Raw genomic sequence first — 16797 nt, forward strand, 5'->3', positions numbered from 1 at the left:
GGAGTGCCGAAGAGGTCAAAACTGCTGATCAGGTGCGTGAGCCAACCATTACATCCGCGCCGGTGGAGTACTTCGAAGAGCAAGAAGGGGCGGTAGAGAGCCCCGCCCACTGCACTACCACTGAGGGTGAGCTGGAACAAGATTATGGGGACTTAATGGACTGTGTCATGGAAATACCTATCTGCCTGGATTTCCCACCCACCCTCCCTCTTCTGCCTAGTCCTGAATCTCCGCTGGTTCCGCCCAGCCTACCTGAATTCCCGTTGTCAACTGTCTGTCCCCTTGCTCACCCTCAGCCCACCATCTGTGCGGTGGGTTCGCCGCAGGTCTGCCAGTCTCCATCGGTGTCATGGCTGGAGGATCCCTCACCATCGCCTCCAGCCTCAGAGTCCTGGACTCCACCTCGGCCCTCCGACCCTGCGGCTCCACCCCGGCTCTCTGCTCCCTCGTCTCCGCCGTCGCCCGTCGATCCACCAGCTCCACCGGGCTCCATCGGCCCTCCGGCTCCGCCCTGGTCAGTCGTCGCCCCACCTTCGCCTCAGGACTATACTCCTCCGGCTGTGCCTTGTCGCTCCGTCCCACCGGCTCATTGGACCTCCTCCCTCCCGCGGGCACAGCCTCGGTCCTCTGTCGCTCCGGCTCCGCCGCGGATCTCCGGATCTCCATCTCCGCCTTGGTCGCCAGAGCCTTGGGTTCCGCCTTGGCCCTCCGGATCCGCGGTGTCACCCAAGATCTTCGGCTTTCCGTCTCTGTCTCGGGCTCTCCCACCACCTGCTCCGCCTCCGTCGGTCGGCCCCATGGAGTCGTCAGCCTCTCCTCCACCATGGCTCCTCCCTCCATCGGCTCCACCGTGGCATTCCATCTTGGCTGCGTTCTGGGTCTCACCTGGCTCCTCCTGCTCCAGCCCCCTCCTGTCACCTCCTTGGCTCCTCCCTCCGTCATCACCTCCATGGACATTTCTGTCACCTTTTTGGACTTCATTCCTGGCCCCCCTTCCGGAAGAACGTCCTCCACCCAAACCCCCTCCTAAGGACTTTGTAGTTCGGTCGGCGCGTGGACGCGCCTTTTCCGGGAGGGGGGTGTAATGTCACACCCCTGGACTTTATGTTGGTTTCTCCCATTCTCCCCCGCAGTTCAGTGTGTTTTGGTTTCTCCCTCATCGTCTGCACCTGTGTTTGTAATCAGTCTGTGTATTTAAGGTGTGTGTTTTCCCCTGTACTCTTGTCGGTCTTTGATGTTATATGGATGTCTACCCTGCTGTTCCTGTGTCTGCTTGTATTCCGTTGGATTTATTAAATATTCGTCTTTTACTACGTCGTTGTTCGTGTGTTCCTGCCTACATCGTGACATGCAGTATATATTTAGAAAATATTTACATGTATTTACATGTATATATTCATATTAATATAATTTATATTACATATTAATATATAAACAACATATTTTTCTTAAATATATACTTGCATGTGTGTAAATTATGTGTATATATAAACATACACAGTAGACACATATATATTATGTACACAAAAACTTTTATTTTGGATGCGATTAATCACGATTAATCATGATTAATCATTGCCCAGCACTATACATATTAATAAATACACATATTCCTGAAATATATACATGTATATGTGTACATTTTTATATACATATACATATACACAGCACATACACATATATGTAAACACAAATTTTTATTTTGGATGCGATTAATCGCGATTAATTGATTTGACAGCACTAATTGTAATGTATCTTAACTATGGCACTGGTTTGTAGTGCAAACAGTTTTACCGTTTACTGCACGTTGTTAATCTTCTCGTTATTTCCCTATCCACCTTATTCTTTAAAGCGGATGTAAGCCTATGGGTGAGACGTTCAGTTCATTATCCTCTATAGGGAAATAACGAGAAGAATAACAATGTGCAGTTTCACGGCATGTTCCTAGTTAAGGTAATACATTACAATTATATGGTAAGACACGCCAGTTCGCAATATCAAGCAGCAAAACAAGTTTTGTACAGCTAAAAATAGCTTGATGCGGATGAGACCGGAAGCCAGACCCATAAAATTTACAAATGGCCACGGCCGCTCTTACGGAAAAATTATGTGGATAGCCGCTAATGAACCGGAAGTCTCACTCATAGGTTTTGACGATGTACGATTTGATTTTAACAAAAGGTGCTTGAGCGGCATACTGTTGCTATGGTTACCTCAGGCAAAAACGACTTACGTTCGACTATTTCGCTCATTCTTGAATAACTTGTAAATAACCTCTCTTTAGTAGTTACTAAGACCTTGTTTGAAAGCGTATACACGCGTATACATAGAAGCGCATATACAAAAAAAGTCTTTTGTTTTAGTTTATTTTTAGGGGTCCTAGTTAATTAGGGGTACCAGCTCCCCCAAAACCCCTCATAATTCGCACCCTGCTTTGAGGGACATCTTGTTTGAGCACTGCGCTCCCACGCAGAGGAGCGCAAAGTCTCTTTGGTTTGGCTCACTGTCTCCGTGTCTGGTTGGCAGAAAGACAGCGCGTCTCTGCCTGGAAGGGGTTAGAGGGTTTGCTCGTTTCCAGTCCTGCCCATTCTCTCTCAAGGAGGGGAAACGCGAGCAACCAGTGCTGCTAGAGTTTTGTCACCCACAGTCTTCGATCGGATGCTGACATCTTCACAACAGTGAGAACCTGCTAAATATACCCACCAGAGCCCATCTATGCGCAAAAGAGAGAACGGAAATCAGTTATTTAAGGGAGTGACCCGACCGCACGCCCGCAGAAGCGCCCACAGCCCGCTGCCAACGAGCCGAAGGACGCGCTGTCAAGCCTCTCCAGACTTTGGATTATGAAATTTTACAGCGCTGACTGACTGTGCAAGAATTCGCTTTCCAGGGCTGCTGTGAGTTTTCTCCTTCGCGGTATGGAAGAGGAGACAGCGGTCCCCTGATCGCCTGAGTGACAGGATCTGAACTACCGCGTGGATTCAAAAAGAATTCATACACGAAATCCTGAGGATATTACTGAACAGATTTCTGTGAGGATGTACTGGCGTTTGCTCTGTGTGACTCTAACGGGATTGTCCGTGGTTCGCGCTCTAACGGGTGAGTTGGATATTGTGGTGTGTCGTGTCGGTTGCTCTGCGCACAGGAGAGCTCTGTTACGGTTATTACTGTCGTTTATTATCGATGCTCACCTGTAGGGCTGCTGTTTCAGATGGTAAACAGGTAGAAACCGCATCTGATGAGGGGAGAGATCAGTCGTTACGCACTATAGCGTTTATTGCTGTAAATAAGTTCACACCAGACTGTTTCCGCACTGTAAAAGTAAAAATGTACAGTTTGATACCTTAAGGAGATATTTGATCTGATCCGTAAATTCTTTTTGGTTTAAACTAGTTTAGTTAGGTTGATTTAGTGATATTAATATGGTTTACTTATAACCAATGAAAACCTGATGACGCATGATTTTAGTGTATTTCTTATTTATTTGTGTATTTTTAGTTTTGTATAATTATTATTTAGACATAATATACACAGTATAATTGGTTATTGTTATTGTTTTTCTATTTCTATATATTACTTAGCTAATTGGTGTAAAATAAGTAGATTAGTCGATTCATATTGTGGCAGCGCTTGACCAGAGATGCTCCGCATGTGTGTGTGTTTGCGAGAGTTGGGTGTGTGTTATCAGACGCAAACACCCAGACACAGTGGCATATCTGCCCACCACGTCTGCACACCCATAAACAGTGACCCCTCTCTTAGTCCACGGCCTGTTGTGTTCGGCTCAGATACATTGATCGATTTCCAGGCGCGTAATCGATCCTCTGATCTGGTCGATCCTCTGTCGAACAGCGTGTAAGATCAGAGCATGCTGTTTGTGACATTATGGGTGTCATGTTTCTTTTGTGCAGTTTGTCATCAATGGTCTGTACCAGTATGAGATGCATGTAGCGCACTGTAGTATGACTAATATCTAAGTATGACACCATGAGCTTCAGTTGTTAAAATTATGAATGTGCCACTCTGTTTTTAGAAAGTCCCTGTGGTGGGAAAATCACAATCACCAGCGCTGGGTATGTGACCTCTCCTGGTTACCCGACTGGATACCCGGTGAACCAGCAGTGCAGCTGGCTGATCCAGGCGCCTGATCCACAGCAGAAGATCCTCATCAACTTCAATCCGCATTTTGATCTGGAAAGTCGGGAATGCAAGTAAGTCTAACCAACATTTGTGTCCTGTAGAAATGATAGATATCCTTAGAGTCTGTGAGCTATTTTGTAGACATGCATGAATACAGCTCCTATTAACTGAATTAGGCAATTGATTTTCTTTAAGAAAACCAATATGTTCTTACCTACAAGTGGTATCACAAAACATCTACCTGCTTTCAAACCTGCGCTCAGATCATGAGGTGTGCCACCTGTTGGTTGAAAATGAAATATTTCATATTTATGGAGCTAAATTTAGGAGGAGTTGAACTAGATCTGTTTGAGAACAACAGTCCCGGGCTGTGATAATGGATCTGCATTTATCACTCACAGGGGTTGTTTTTCCCAAGGAAAAAAGGGGGATGGTTTTCCCAAGAGGAAATCTCAAGAATGCAAGGAGTCAAAGCAGAAAAATGTGAACTGCGCGTAGAACGCAGCTTATGGTTTCATTTTCATCAGTTTGATGAGGCTTCCAGCATCACATGAGTAATTAAGCTGATTGTTTCCTTAACGAGGAGGCTGACAGACAATGACAATAAATGATAGTGAGGTTGGAGGCTGAGCTTGTTATTGCCCTGGCCTGTGGCTTATTTCGGTGGTTTGGTTAACAGCATCAGCACGCAAACACTCGCAAGGCTTTGTGTGGACTGGATCTCATAAATGAGATGGATTTGATGAGTCTCTCTGTCATTTTAAACAGCTCGTAAATGGCCGCGTAAATCAGCAGCTGTCAGTCACACAGACTTGGCTTTACTATTGGGTTGGATTTCAGTGTCAGGGGACCAATGAAAAGTCCCTTATGCTGAATGTCCTGCTGTGGGCCCCTGAGGGGGCATGAAAGAGAAACAGACAGACCATGACCATCCCTTTATATTCATTTTCTCTTTCAGTCCATCTTCTTTAGTTTGTGTGTGTGTGAGGGAGATAGAGATGTAGATGGAGGGTATGTTTAGAACGGCACACTACGCATACTATTTTTGAAGTGTGCAGTAGGTAAACTGTTTGCAGATTTTTTTGTGTGTGTGACTAGAATGCTGTATCAGTTTGACCTACATTGTGCGTAGATACTGTATCCCACAATGCAACGCACTCAACTTCAACTTCAACTTCTATATCCACTCAAAAAACTTTTGTACTCTGTGTGACAAATGAAATGAACCAGAATGTATATATCCACCTTCTTATCTTGTTTGATCATACTCTTAAAGTTTAAAGGAATTGTTCACCCACAAATGACAACTTGATCACTATTTGTGATGCTGGACCACAAAACCAGTCATAAGCAGCGCGTATATATTTGTAGCAATAGCAAAAATTATAAATTTTTCTTTTATGCCAAAAATCATTAGGATATTAAGTAAAGCTCGTGTTCCATGAAGATATTTTGTAAATTTCCTACCGTGAATATATAAAAACTTAAACTTTAGTAATATGCATTGCTAAGAACTTCATTTGGACAACTTTAAAGGCGATTTTCTCAATATTTAGATTTTTTTGCACCCTCTAATATTGTCCTGTCCTAACAAATCATACATCAATGAAAAGCTTATTAATTCAATTAAATTAAAATGTACCCTTATGACTGGTTTTGTGGTCCAGGGTCACATTTTCTTACCCTCATGTCACTTCAAATCTGTATGACTTTTTCTTTTATGAAACAAAAAGATATTTTAAAGAATGTTTTATCTATTTTTGTCTATACAATCAAAGTCACTGGCATCCAAAACAACTTTGGAACCCACTGAAATTCATTGCTTTCCCAAAAACACTGAGACATTTTTCTAAATATCTTCTTTTGTGTTGCACAGAAGAAAGACATTCAGGTTTGAAACAACTTGAGCGTGGGTAAATAAAATCTCCTTTAAGACATTTTTACATAAAATTGGATAAATTCAAAGCAACCATGTTTGATTTCAGAGCTTATTGAATGCATATTGCAAATTTAAATATGTAATGAAGTCATAATTAACTTAGCAGGCAGTGTACGCAGTATATAAGCAGCACGCTGATATTCCACTCTTAAGCTTACTTTTAGTTAAAAACCATATCTCATTTTACGAAAATCCCCAAAAGATACAGAAAGACAAGAATATGAAGAGTCCTTAATGATGTGTTAGTCTGAATCATCAGTTGAATCATTTGTAACATAAACTCTTAAAAGGATAGTTCACCCAAAAATACAAATTCCGTCATTAATTACTCACCCTCATGTCATTCCAAACCCGTGAGACCTTTGTTCATCTTCAGAAAACAAATGAAGATATTTTAGATGAAATCTGAGCTTTTTGACCCTGTATAGACAGCGACGCAACTACCACGTTCAAGTTACAGAAAGGTAGTAAGCACATCATTAAAATAGTCCATGTGACATTAGTGGTTCAACCGTAATGTTATGAAGCTTCTTTTCCGTGTCAGTCTCCACCACACGTTCATGAGAGTACCACAAAGAATGCTTGTGAACGCATGTCGAAGACTGACAGGGTCAAAAAGCTCTTTGAAAAATTTTCTAAATGTGTGTTTTGAAGATCATTAAGGTCTTACGGGTTTGAAACGACACAAAAGTGAGTAATAAATGAAATAATTTTTCTTTGGGTGAACTACCCTTTTAAGGTCATCAACTTTGGTGTTGGGTTTGAGCGACTAATTGTGTAGCATGTCAGAAATGAACCACATTTTCAATCACTTGATGTGTTTGCTCTGGATTTAAATGTACAGGGTTCCAGCTGCAGATGTTTATCAAGCATGTAACAGAGATCCTTGGAACCTTCCAAGTTTTACCAGAAATACAAAAACTGGCATTGATATAGAAACACATCACTGACTGCAATTTCGACAGATATACAGATGGATAATTAGTCAAAGACTATTCAAAACAACCATTCTCACCCTGAGCTTGGTGTGAAACTGTAACTCGGCACTGGTATTACTTTATTTTCTCCCAGAATTCCAAGGAGTTTCAGACCTTTCCCATCCATTCACTGGGCTTAAATGTTCTGTCTCAGAATGGCAACATAAGTGTGTGACTGTCAGTGTGTGCTGTGGAATGTCTGGTGTGTTTTGGACAGACTACCATGAATGTGCGTCTCAGAACAGGAAGGTTAATCAGAACTTCGCTTTAAGTTGGACCAGATGCTGCTGTGTTGTTCTTGGACCGCCGTCAGATTTTTTGCTGTGGCAAAACTTGCAGAGTTTATGGTGAACATTATTAAACGAAGCCTGCGGAAAAGCCCAGGAGACCTCCGCGAACACCGTATTCATTCCTTCCTGCGCTGCACTGCACTGCAGAGAACAAACACATTGGACAATCTAATAGCCTTTTATTTCAACATATTATATAACAGAGCAGAGCTGGTTACAGCTTTCAGATTCTTCAGAGTTTCTGTCTAGGAAAAACCATCTTCATTGAACTTTTAATTACAAGTTGTAATTCAGACTTGATGGTTGCGATGACAAAAATGCTAGCGGCTTCTAGTGTTAAATGTAGTTAGATAGCACATTCATATTCATATTTGATATGCCATTTTATTACAGCCAATGTTACCTGGTACGCTTTCTTTATTCATATAATGGTGAATTAAAGTAGCGCTTAATTATTTTGCTGTCATCAACAACAAAGCCGCACATGGATCAATTTTGGCGTTATGAACGTTGCCATGGAAACAAATTATATCTGAGCCTGAGGATGTGAACAGCTCCAAGTAGAATCTCCAAGTTGTCATCTTGTAATTATGGTAATTCCAACAAGGCATGCATGCAGCAGAACATTGCTCTTAAGTTCTCATTGAAAAAGCTTCATAGGTTCTCTCTGGACACAAAAGCTAAACAATAAAGTGGCATGTTAATTGAAAAGGACCAAATTGACAGAGGGCATCCATGCTGAGAAATCAGATATTTGGTTATTTGTTTCAGGAGTGTGTTGCTTTTAAACTTGTTTTTTTCTAACGTGAGTGCTTATTTAGCTCACCCTGCCTGATTTGTTTACAGTAGTAGTTGTGTACTCGTTTTATCTTGTGTCTTAGCGGGTCACTGTGTTTCTAGTGCATTCTTGTCTTATCTGAGAGGTCGTTGGAGATGCCGGTCCTGCAAATGCCTCTGGCCCCAGATAGTAATGTAATTAGTGTGAAATCAGTCACATATGTTCCAGTGCCACAACACACACACATAATCTATAACCTTCATATATAACGTAGAGACAGAAATGCAGTTTTCCATTTCAGTTTTGCTTGTCTGTTTTATGATGCGTGTTCCAGGAGAGAAAACACAAGTAGTTTACTGCAGCATTCAGGAGGATTGATTCCTCTCAGTCCCTCTACACACACACTTACAGAGCAGAAATAATGTTCATCATTAATGGCTTTGTTGTGTGGGAATGCTTTAATAATTCTGCACATATTAATCATTAATGACACTCTGTTTCTCTCTCTACGCCTTCTTAACAGCCCTCACGAACACACTCTGTTTCACACACACACACACACACACACACACACACACACACACGCATTATTGCTAAGACAAGCATCACTATTACTGTTACTCATACATAGTGGTAGAGATTTGAACAAACTGCTAACTCTTCAGTATTAAACTTTGGCATGTAACTTCCTAGTAAAAACATGTTTAAAACACACTAAACACCCCAGCAACCGAGGTTAGAAATTAACTTTTCCATTAAAGGGCAATATTTGCCCGCTGGAATTGATTTTACATTTGTGAGGGCAATTTTTATAATTACCTTAAAGACAACCACATGTTGTCTTTAATGTTAAACTTAATTTTAGCCAATTTCTTTAATATTTTAAACTGTTGTCAATAACAATAGACTGTTTAAAATTGTGTCTAATTTATACAAAAAGGAAAAAAAACAGGAGTTCGTAGAGCTGCAATATAATGCCAGAAATCATTATTGTAGATTATTGCTCTTTATATTGTAGTAATGACTATTAATATCAATAGAGAAAACCATATGGAACGTTTTTGTTTCGTTTTGGGAACATCACATTCTGGCTTCATAAACAAACATACGGTCCATGAAGTCTAGCACAAGTTATGGAAAAACTCCCATTATAATCACTGAAGCTATGAAATTAATCTTTTATTAACAGAATATCACACGTTTATGGAAAGCCAGGAAGGTAAAAAATGTGCTAATTTTAACATGTAAGCAACATGTCGCTTAATTAAAATTTTCCGTTCGAGTTGAAATTTTTCAACTTGCGTAGAAGACACGATATCGCAAGTTAATGAAATACCAGGAAGAAACAGTTTTTCAACTTGCGCGGAAGACGCAATATTGCGAGTTTATGGAATGCCAGGAAGGCCAAAAACGCGCCAATTTTAACATGTAAGCAATATGTCCCTCAATTTAAATTTTCGGTTCGAGTTGAAACTTGCACGGAAGACATGATATCGCGAGTTTATGGAAAGCCAGGAAGGTTAAAAATGCATGAATTTTAACATCTAAGCAACATGTCGCTCAATTCAAATTTTCTGTTCGAGTTGAAATTTTTCAACTTGCGTGGAAGACGCAATACCACAGGTTTATTAAAAGCTAGGAAGGTCAAAAATTAGCAAATTTTAACATGTAAGCAACATGTCACTCAATTCGAATTTTCCGTTCAAGTTGAAATTTTTCAACTTGCGCGGAAGACGCGATATCGCTAGTTTATGGAAAGCCAGGAAGATCAAAAACGCATGAATTTTAACATCTAAGCAACATGTCACTCAATTCAAATTTTCCGTTCAAGTTGAAATTTTTCAACTTGCGTAGAAGATGGAATATTGCGAGTTTATGGAAAGCCAGGAAGGTCGAAAATGTCACATTTGAACATGTAAACAACATGTCGCTCAATTCGAATTTTCCACTTGAGTTGAAATTTTTCAACTTGCATGGAAGACGCGATATTGTGAGTTTATGAAAATCCATGAAGTTTCAACAAACACATGAATTTTAACCCGTAAACAACACATTGATCGACTAAAAAAACGCATTATTTGTGTTTTTGCATTTATACTATTCATTCATTTTCAGTTTAATTTTAATCGTGACAGCCGGGATACGTTGTTTAACAGTGCAGGGGCATTTTTTGCCCATTTGCCTTAAATTTTTGTTTATTTATTTATTTATTGTTTATTTTGGTGGAAATTGCCCCAAGTCCTCGTTAATTTCTGACCCTGCCAACAACCACATAGCAAAAAACACTCAGAATACTAATAACTGTGTAGCAATGTGTTAAAAACCTTTCAACCGTATCCATCTTATTTTTCCCGTAAGAGTGGGTGTGGTCATTTGTAAATTGAATGTGTCTGGCTTCCAGTTGTTTTTAGCTGTACAAACTCATTTTGCTGTTTGACATTGCAAGCTGGTGTGTCTAAACATATTATTTTAATGTTATCTTAATCAGTGGATTGTAGTGAAACAGTTTTACTAACTGCACTTCGTTATTCTTCTCATTATTTTCCTACAGTGGATTATAAATCGGAAGTCTAACACATTAAAAGAAAACAGCTTACTTCCGCATTGAAAAAATATGGTGGATATCAACGTGCTAAAAACATTTAGAATATCCTAGCAACCGCATAGCAACTACCTATTTATCAGCATTTATCTGCAACACCCAAGCAGCATTCACCGTGCTATTGTCACGATTTTAATGGTTTAATGTTATGATCTATTGTTATGAGTTATGATTTATTCCTTATTATTTTTCTGCCTCTATCTTTCAGGGTTTTATCGTAAAATATAATCAGGCACTCACTTTATCATTTTCCTCTCTCTTTCATGCATTCTCATTTCTGTGGGGACTGAATCAGCTGCAAACCTCCAGAACAGAACCGTTGTTCCTGACAGTTTCATTGTTGGTTTATTTTACTCTCAATAAGTCACTATATCAGCAGCTTTCACATCCTCCTGTGTGTCTCGCTCAATGGCAGGATATTTTTCAATCCAAAATCACAGACATTGTGCTTCTGAGTTTCTGTTTCTGTACAAAGTGGGCGAGTCTGTCGTAATCGCTGTCTCGCTTTCTCACTCTTATCAGATAAAACACACTGCAGCAATGAACTCTCATTCAGTGCATTAGAACACATGGATAAACTTACTGACCCCTTTGTTTTAACCAAAACAATTAATTCTGTATTAAATTAATTAAATGTATTACATTTTAGTATTAAATAATGTTAATAAATTAAAAAACAAAACTTAAGTATTTTTCCAGATTTTCTCTTAAAGGGATAGTTCATCCTAAAAAATAAAATAAAATAAATTAAATTAAGTTGATCATTATTTACTCACCCTCAAGTTATTCCAAACCTGTATGAGTTTATTTCTTTTGTTGAACATAAAAGAATATATTTTGAAGAATGTTGATAACCACACAGTTGACGTAGCTATTGACGTCCATAGTATGAAAAAAATACAGTGGAAGTCTGTGGCTACCAGAAACTGTTTATTGGGCAAAATGTTTCAAAATAATTATTTTGTGCTCAACAGAAGAAAAAAACTCATACGGGTTTGGAACAACTTGAGGGTGAGTAAAATATGACAGGATTTAAATTTTAGATGAACTATACCTTTAAGATTAGAAGAACATAAATTTAGTTAAGAAGCTGGGGCAGATTTCCCTGCCAGGGTTCCCGTTATATAGTTTACGATTCATTAAATTACCCAGATCATCAGTTTAACTTGAGTCCAGGTTGAGAGCGATCTATCTGAATGGCAGGAAACACGCTTGGGCTCCCGCAGTAGGTCGCGTCGTGGTGAGAGGTCAGAGATCACATTGACCGTCAGTTTCTTGGGTTACAGGAGAGCAAGAGAGCACGAATGTACTCAGAGGGGGGGCTGTGTGTAAAACCAGTGTCAGGTCAGCAGGAAATGCCTCATGTTTCGGGTGGGTTCGCTGGAGCTGATGCTGTAAGAGTCATCAAAACGAATCTAAATGAGTCATGCAAAAGTTACTCTAGGATGAAACCGGGGGAAGAGGTTTCAGTTTTCAGTTAGACTTTCTATGAAGCATGTGTATATATAATGCATTGTAAAGGCATTTCAAAGGTATTCATGTTACATAAATATGACAATGGTATAAATATTGACAACAGTTATATCTTTAAAGGGATAGTTCACACAAAAATGAAAAATCTATCAGTAATTCCTCATGTTTTTCCAAACCTGTAAGACCTTTGTTCATCTTCGAAACACAAATTAAGATATTTTTTATGAAATTCGAGATGTTCAAGGCCCAGAAAGGCAGTAAGGACATCAATAAAATAGTCCATGTCACTATTGAGTCAGTGGTTCGATGTGTTATGGTACTCTTGTAAACGGGTGTCGAAGACTGACACGGAAGAGAATAAATTGTTAAAAAAAAAAAAATTGTAATATTTAACGCTGTCCTTATGACCATTCTGGGCCTTTCTGGGGTAGTTGCATTGATGTCTATGCAGGGTCAGAAAGCTCTCGGATTTAATCAAAAATATGTTAACATGTACATTTTTGGATGAACTATACCTTTAAATGCATAAAGAGATAATTAAATGTGTGTGTGTATATATATATATATATATACACACACACTGCCACTCAACATTTTTGGATCAGTACTATGCTATGACTTTTTATTAATTTAACACATTCTTGGTGAATAAATGTATTAATTTCTTTCAAAAAAAGAAAGAATAAAAATGTACTGACCAAAAACTTTTGAACAGTAGTGTATTTTGTTAGAAAACCTTTCTATTTTAAATAAATGCTGTTGTTTTGAACCTTTTATTGATCAAGGAATCCTGAAAAAAAAATCACAGGCTCCAAAAAACATTGTTTTCAACATTGATTATAAATCAGCATATTAGAATGATTTCTGAAGGATTGTGTGACACTGAAGACTGGAGTAATGATGCTGAAAATTTAGCTTTGTATCACAGGAATGAATTAGATTTTGAAATATATTAGAAAACAGTTATTTTAAATTGAAATAATATTTCACAATATTATTTTTTTTCTATATTTTTGATTAAATAAATGCAGCCTTGATGAGCATAAGAAACATCTTTAAAAACCATTAAAAATCTTACTGATCCCAGACTTTTGAGTGGCAGTGTATATATATATATATATATATATATATACTATTATATTATCCATAGCTGACCTGAACAGAGTGTAACTCACTGTTAAATGTATTACAGAACACTTTAGCACAATCATTTCAATAATGTGTGTTTCTGTGTCTGTGTGTGTGTGTGTGTGTGTGTGTGTGTGTGTGTGTGTGTGTGTGTAGGTATGATTCTGTACAGGTGTTTGATGGTGTGGATGAGAACGCTTTCTCTCCTGGGAGGTTCTGCGGCAAAATCGCTCCGTCTCCGATTATCTCTAGTGGAAACTCTTTGCTCATCAAATTCACCTCAGACTATGAAAGCACTGGAGCCGGATTCAGCATCCGCTATGAAATACACCGCACAGGTACCAGAAAACACACACACACACACACACACACACACACACACATGTTGGGTTTACATGTTTTATGGGGACATTCCATAGGCGTAATGGTTTTTATACTGTACAAACCGTACTTTCTATGGCCCTACACCTACCCTACACCTAAACCTTGCCCTCACAGGAGATTGTGCATACTTTTACTTCATCAAAAAAACTCATTGTGCATGATTTATAAGCCTGTTTCCTCATGGGGACCTGAGAAATGTCCCCACAAGGTCAAAATCTACTGGTATTCCTATCCTTGTGGGGACATTTGGTCCCCACAACGTGATGAATACCAGGTACACACATACACACACACACACACACACAGAGTCAAAGATCTTATATTGCACATGCACAATAACACGAGCACGCTAACACAAAATGAAGGTCTTTAAATCAAAATATTGATTCTCTTTTAATGTTTTAAAATGCTATTCAAGTATGCAGGTTACTGAACTGTTCAGTGAGGCTTTAAAAACATTATGCAACTTGTTCTTATGCATTCTGTGCAGGTACTGAATGTTCCAGAAACTTCACACAACCACACGGAGTGATCCAAACCCCTGGTTTCCCTGATAAGTATCCAAACAACCTCGAGTGCACCTTCATCATCTTTGCGCCCAAGATGGCAGAGATTGTTTTGGACTTCCAGAGCTTTGATATGGAACCGGACACAACCGCACCTGTGGGGGCCGTCTGCAGATTTGACTATCTGGAGATATGGGACGGATATCCTACAGGTAGAGGAACTTATAAGTAAAACAGTGCTGACTTTCAGACTTCACGCTGAGAGAAGCAGGAAGTTTGTAAAGAGCCGGAGGAAAGGCTTTTTAGAAGAACAGAGCAACCAAAGACACGCACACAAAACCCAAACATAACGGCTCTTTACGAAAATGTTCTGCATGATGAAAGGTTGAGTTTGAGATCGAATTGTGAACTAAATTGCTCAATTTAATCTCTCTCTCTCAGTGGGGCCTCATATTGGTCGATACTGTGGTTCCAGACAGCCAGGTCGTGTGATCTCGTACACTGGCATTCTCTCTCTCAGCATCCACACAGACAACGCCATCACCAAGGAGGGCTTTTCAGCCAATTACAGCATCCGAACCAGCTCGGACCCACCTCAGCCACACCAAGGTTAGTGTGGGATGTTTAGTTTCATTTATAAGTGTTCATTTTGTACATATATTTTATAATTTGTCTGTTTATTGTGTTTGTCAAGGTGTGTATTTTTCTCACCTCTCTCTTAATAATGCTGTTTTTGATGCTGTACTTTTAAGGCTTCACTAAATACGTGACCTCTGCTGTGACTTTTATACTAGTGAAATAACAAAGCATATGCACTGTGAATTTGCTGCTGGGTCCAGTATTAGACAGTTGATATATAAATGCAGGTGAATGTTAAAGGAGAATAATAAAAATTTCCTGATAATTTACTCACCCCTATGTCATCCAAGATGTACATGTCATGCAAAAAAATTAAGGTTTTTGAGGAAAACATTCCAGAATTGTTCTTCATATAATTCACTTCAATGGTGGCCAGTGGTTTGAAGGTCCAAATTGCAGTTTCAGTGCAGCTTCAAAGTGCTCTACATAAACCCAGCCGAGGAATAAGGGTCTTGTCTAGAGAAACGATCTGTCATTTTCTCAAAAAATATGTATTTATATACGTTTTAACAACAAATGCTCGTCTTTGGACCTTTAAACCGTTGGCCACCATAGAAGTCCACTATATAGAGAAAAATCCTGGAATGTTTTCCTCATAAACCTACATTTCTTTGTGACTGAAGAGAGAAATACATGACATGGATGACATGGGGATGTGTAAATTATGAGAAATGTTTTATTCTGAAAGTGAACAACTTCCTTAATGTCTTGATGACTGTGACAACACGAGTGAAATATGTTTTTGCAGCTTAGTTTCAATAAAAGGTCTTTTTAGACTGTGATTGGAGCTTTGAGTTCTGGGACTGCATCTTAGTCACTGGGAAAAGCGTGTTTCATAAAATAAACTCATGGTTGTCTTTAGTAAGACAGTCTGAATTGTATTGCTTTGTGGAAAAAGCAAGACACTAAACAACCTTGAATAAAATGTCAGAAAACAGGCATTCGTCACAGCTTCACTAAACATTTGTATATTATATACAAATTGAAAAAATATCCTGCATACAATTTTAATAATTGATTTTAATGAACAAATTTAGTGATTACAGTGCAAATAATAAAAAACACGAAGACCTCAATAGCATTAATTGAGTAAAAATGCCAAAAATGTGCAAAAAAAACATGGTGCAAATGAAAAAATATAACAATTGGAGAAGTACTAACCTACGTTAAAGAGGACAATGTAAATGATTATTGAAATATATATGATGGCGAATCTTCGGAGTTACGGACTGGACATTACCAGCAGCTACGGAAGATACATTGCCTCACAAATCCATCAAGTCAGCTCTGCTTGGACATTATCGTGAGTAGTAACGTTTTTGCTAGTGTTTCTGTTGTTTAGTATTCAGTAGCTCTATATATTTAGTGTATATATGGAAAAAGTTTTCATACCCCTTCATTTTTTTCACGTTTTGTTACATTGAAGCCTGTTAAACTGCTTTAAATAACTTTTTTCCCTACACTCCATACATCATAATGACAAAGCAAAAACAGGTTTGTAACAACTTTGCAAATTTATTAGAAATAAAAACTGAAATTATTCCATTGCATACATATTCGTTAGCTTGTCGGATCATACCAAAGAGACTAGAGGCTGTAAAGGTGCTTCAAATGTAAATACAGCATTAAGGGTGTCAATACTTATGCAATGCACTTATTTCAGTTTTATTATTTTTTTTATATAGATTGATGTGGAGAAAAAGTCATTTAAAGCAGTTTAACATGAGGCTGCAACATGAAAAAAATGAATGCTTTTGCAAGGCACTTTATTGCTCATTTTGTTTTGTTTTCCTACTTTTTAAATACCATTTAGCTATTCTGGATATTTTTTTATTTAGCTGGAAACATACTCCTCTCTCTTTTGTTTATTTTAGTCACTAAAGATGAAGAAAAGGCACAGCAAAGTGAAGGTAAAAACTTATGCTTACAGACTTAAAACAA

General features: G+C 38.8%; 1 protein-coding gene across 1 annotated transcript in view; it reads left to right on the top strand.

Annotated features, from left to right (window-relative positions):
- The first annotated feature begins 2608 nt into the window (after positions 1-2608).
- The window catches only part of LOC141343293 (neuropilin-1a-like), a 78883-nt gene continuing 64694 nt past the window's right edge, over positions 2609-16797 (top strand). Inside the window, exons 1-5 of the mRNA XM_073847887.1 lie at positions 2609-3099; positions 4034-4211; positions 13484-13665; positions 14202-14429; positions 14659-14826. Coding sequence (XP_073703988.1) covers positions 3039-3099; positions 4034-4211; positions 13484-13665; positions 14202-14429; positions 14659-14826 — 817 coding nt within the window. The 5' untranslated portion in view covers positions 2609-3038. The remainder of the gene's footprint in view (positions 3100-4033; positions 4212-13483; positions 13666-14201; positions 14430-14658; positions 14827-16797) is intronic.

Source organism: Garra rufa, chromosome 9, assembly GCF_049309525.1.
Source record: "Garra rufa chromosome 9, GarRuf1.0, whole genome shotgun sequence".
Taxonomy (NCBI): Eukaryota; Metazoa; Chordata; class Actinopteri; order Cypriniformes; family Cyprinidae; genus Garra; species Garra rufa.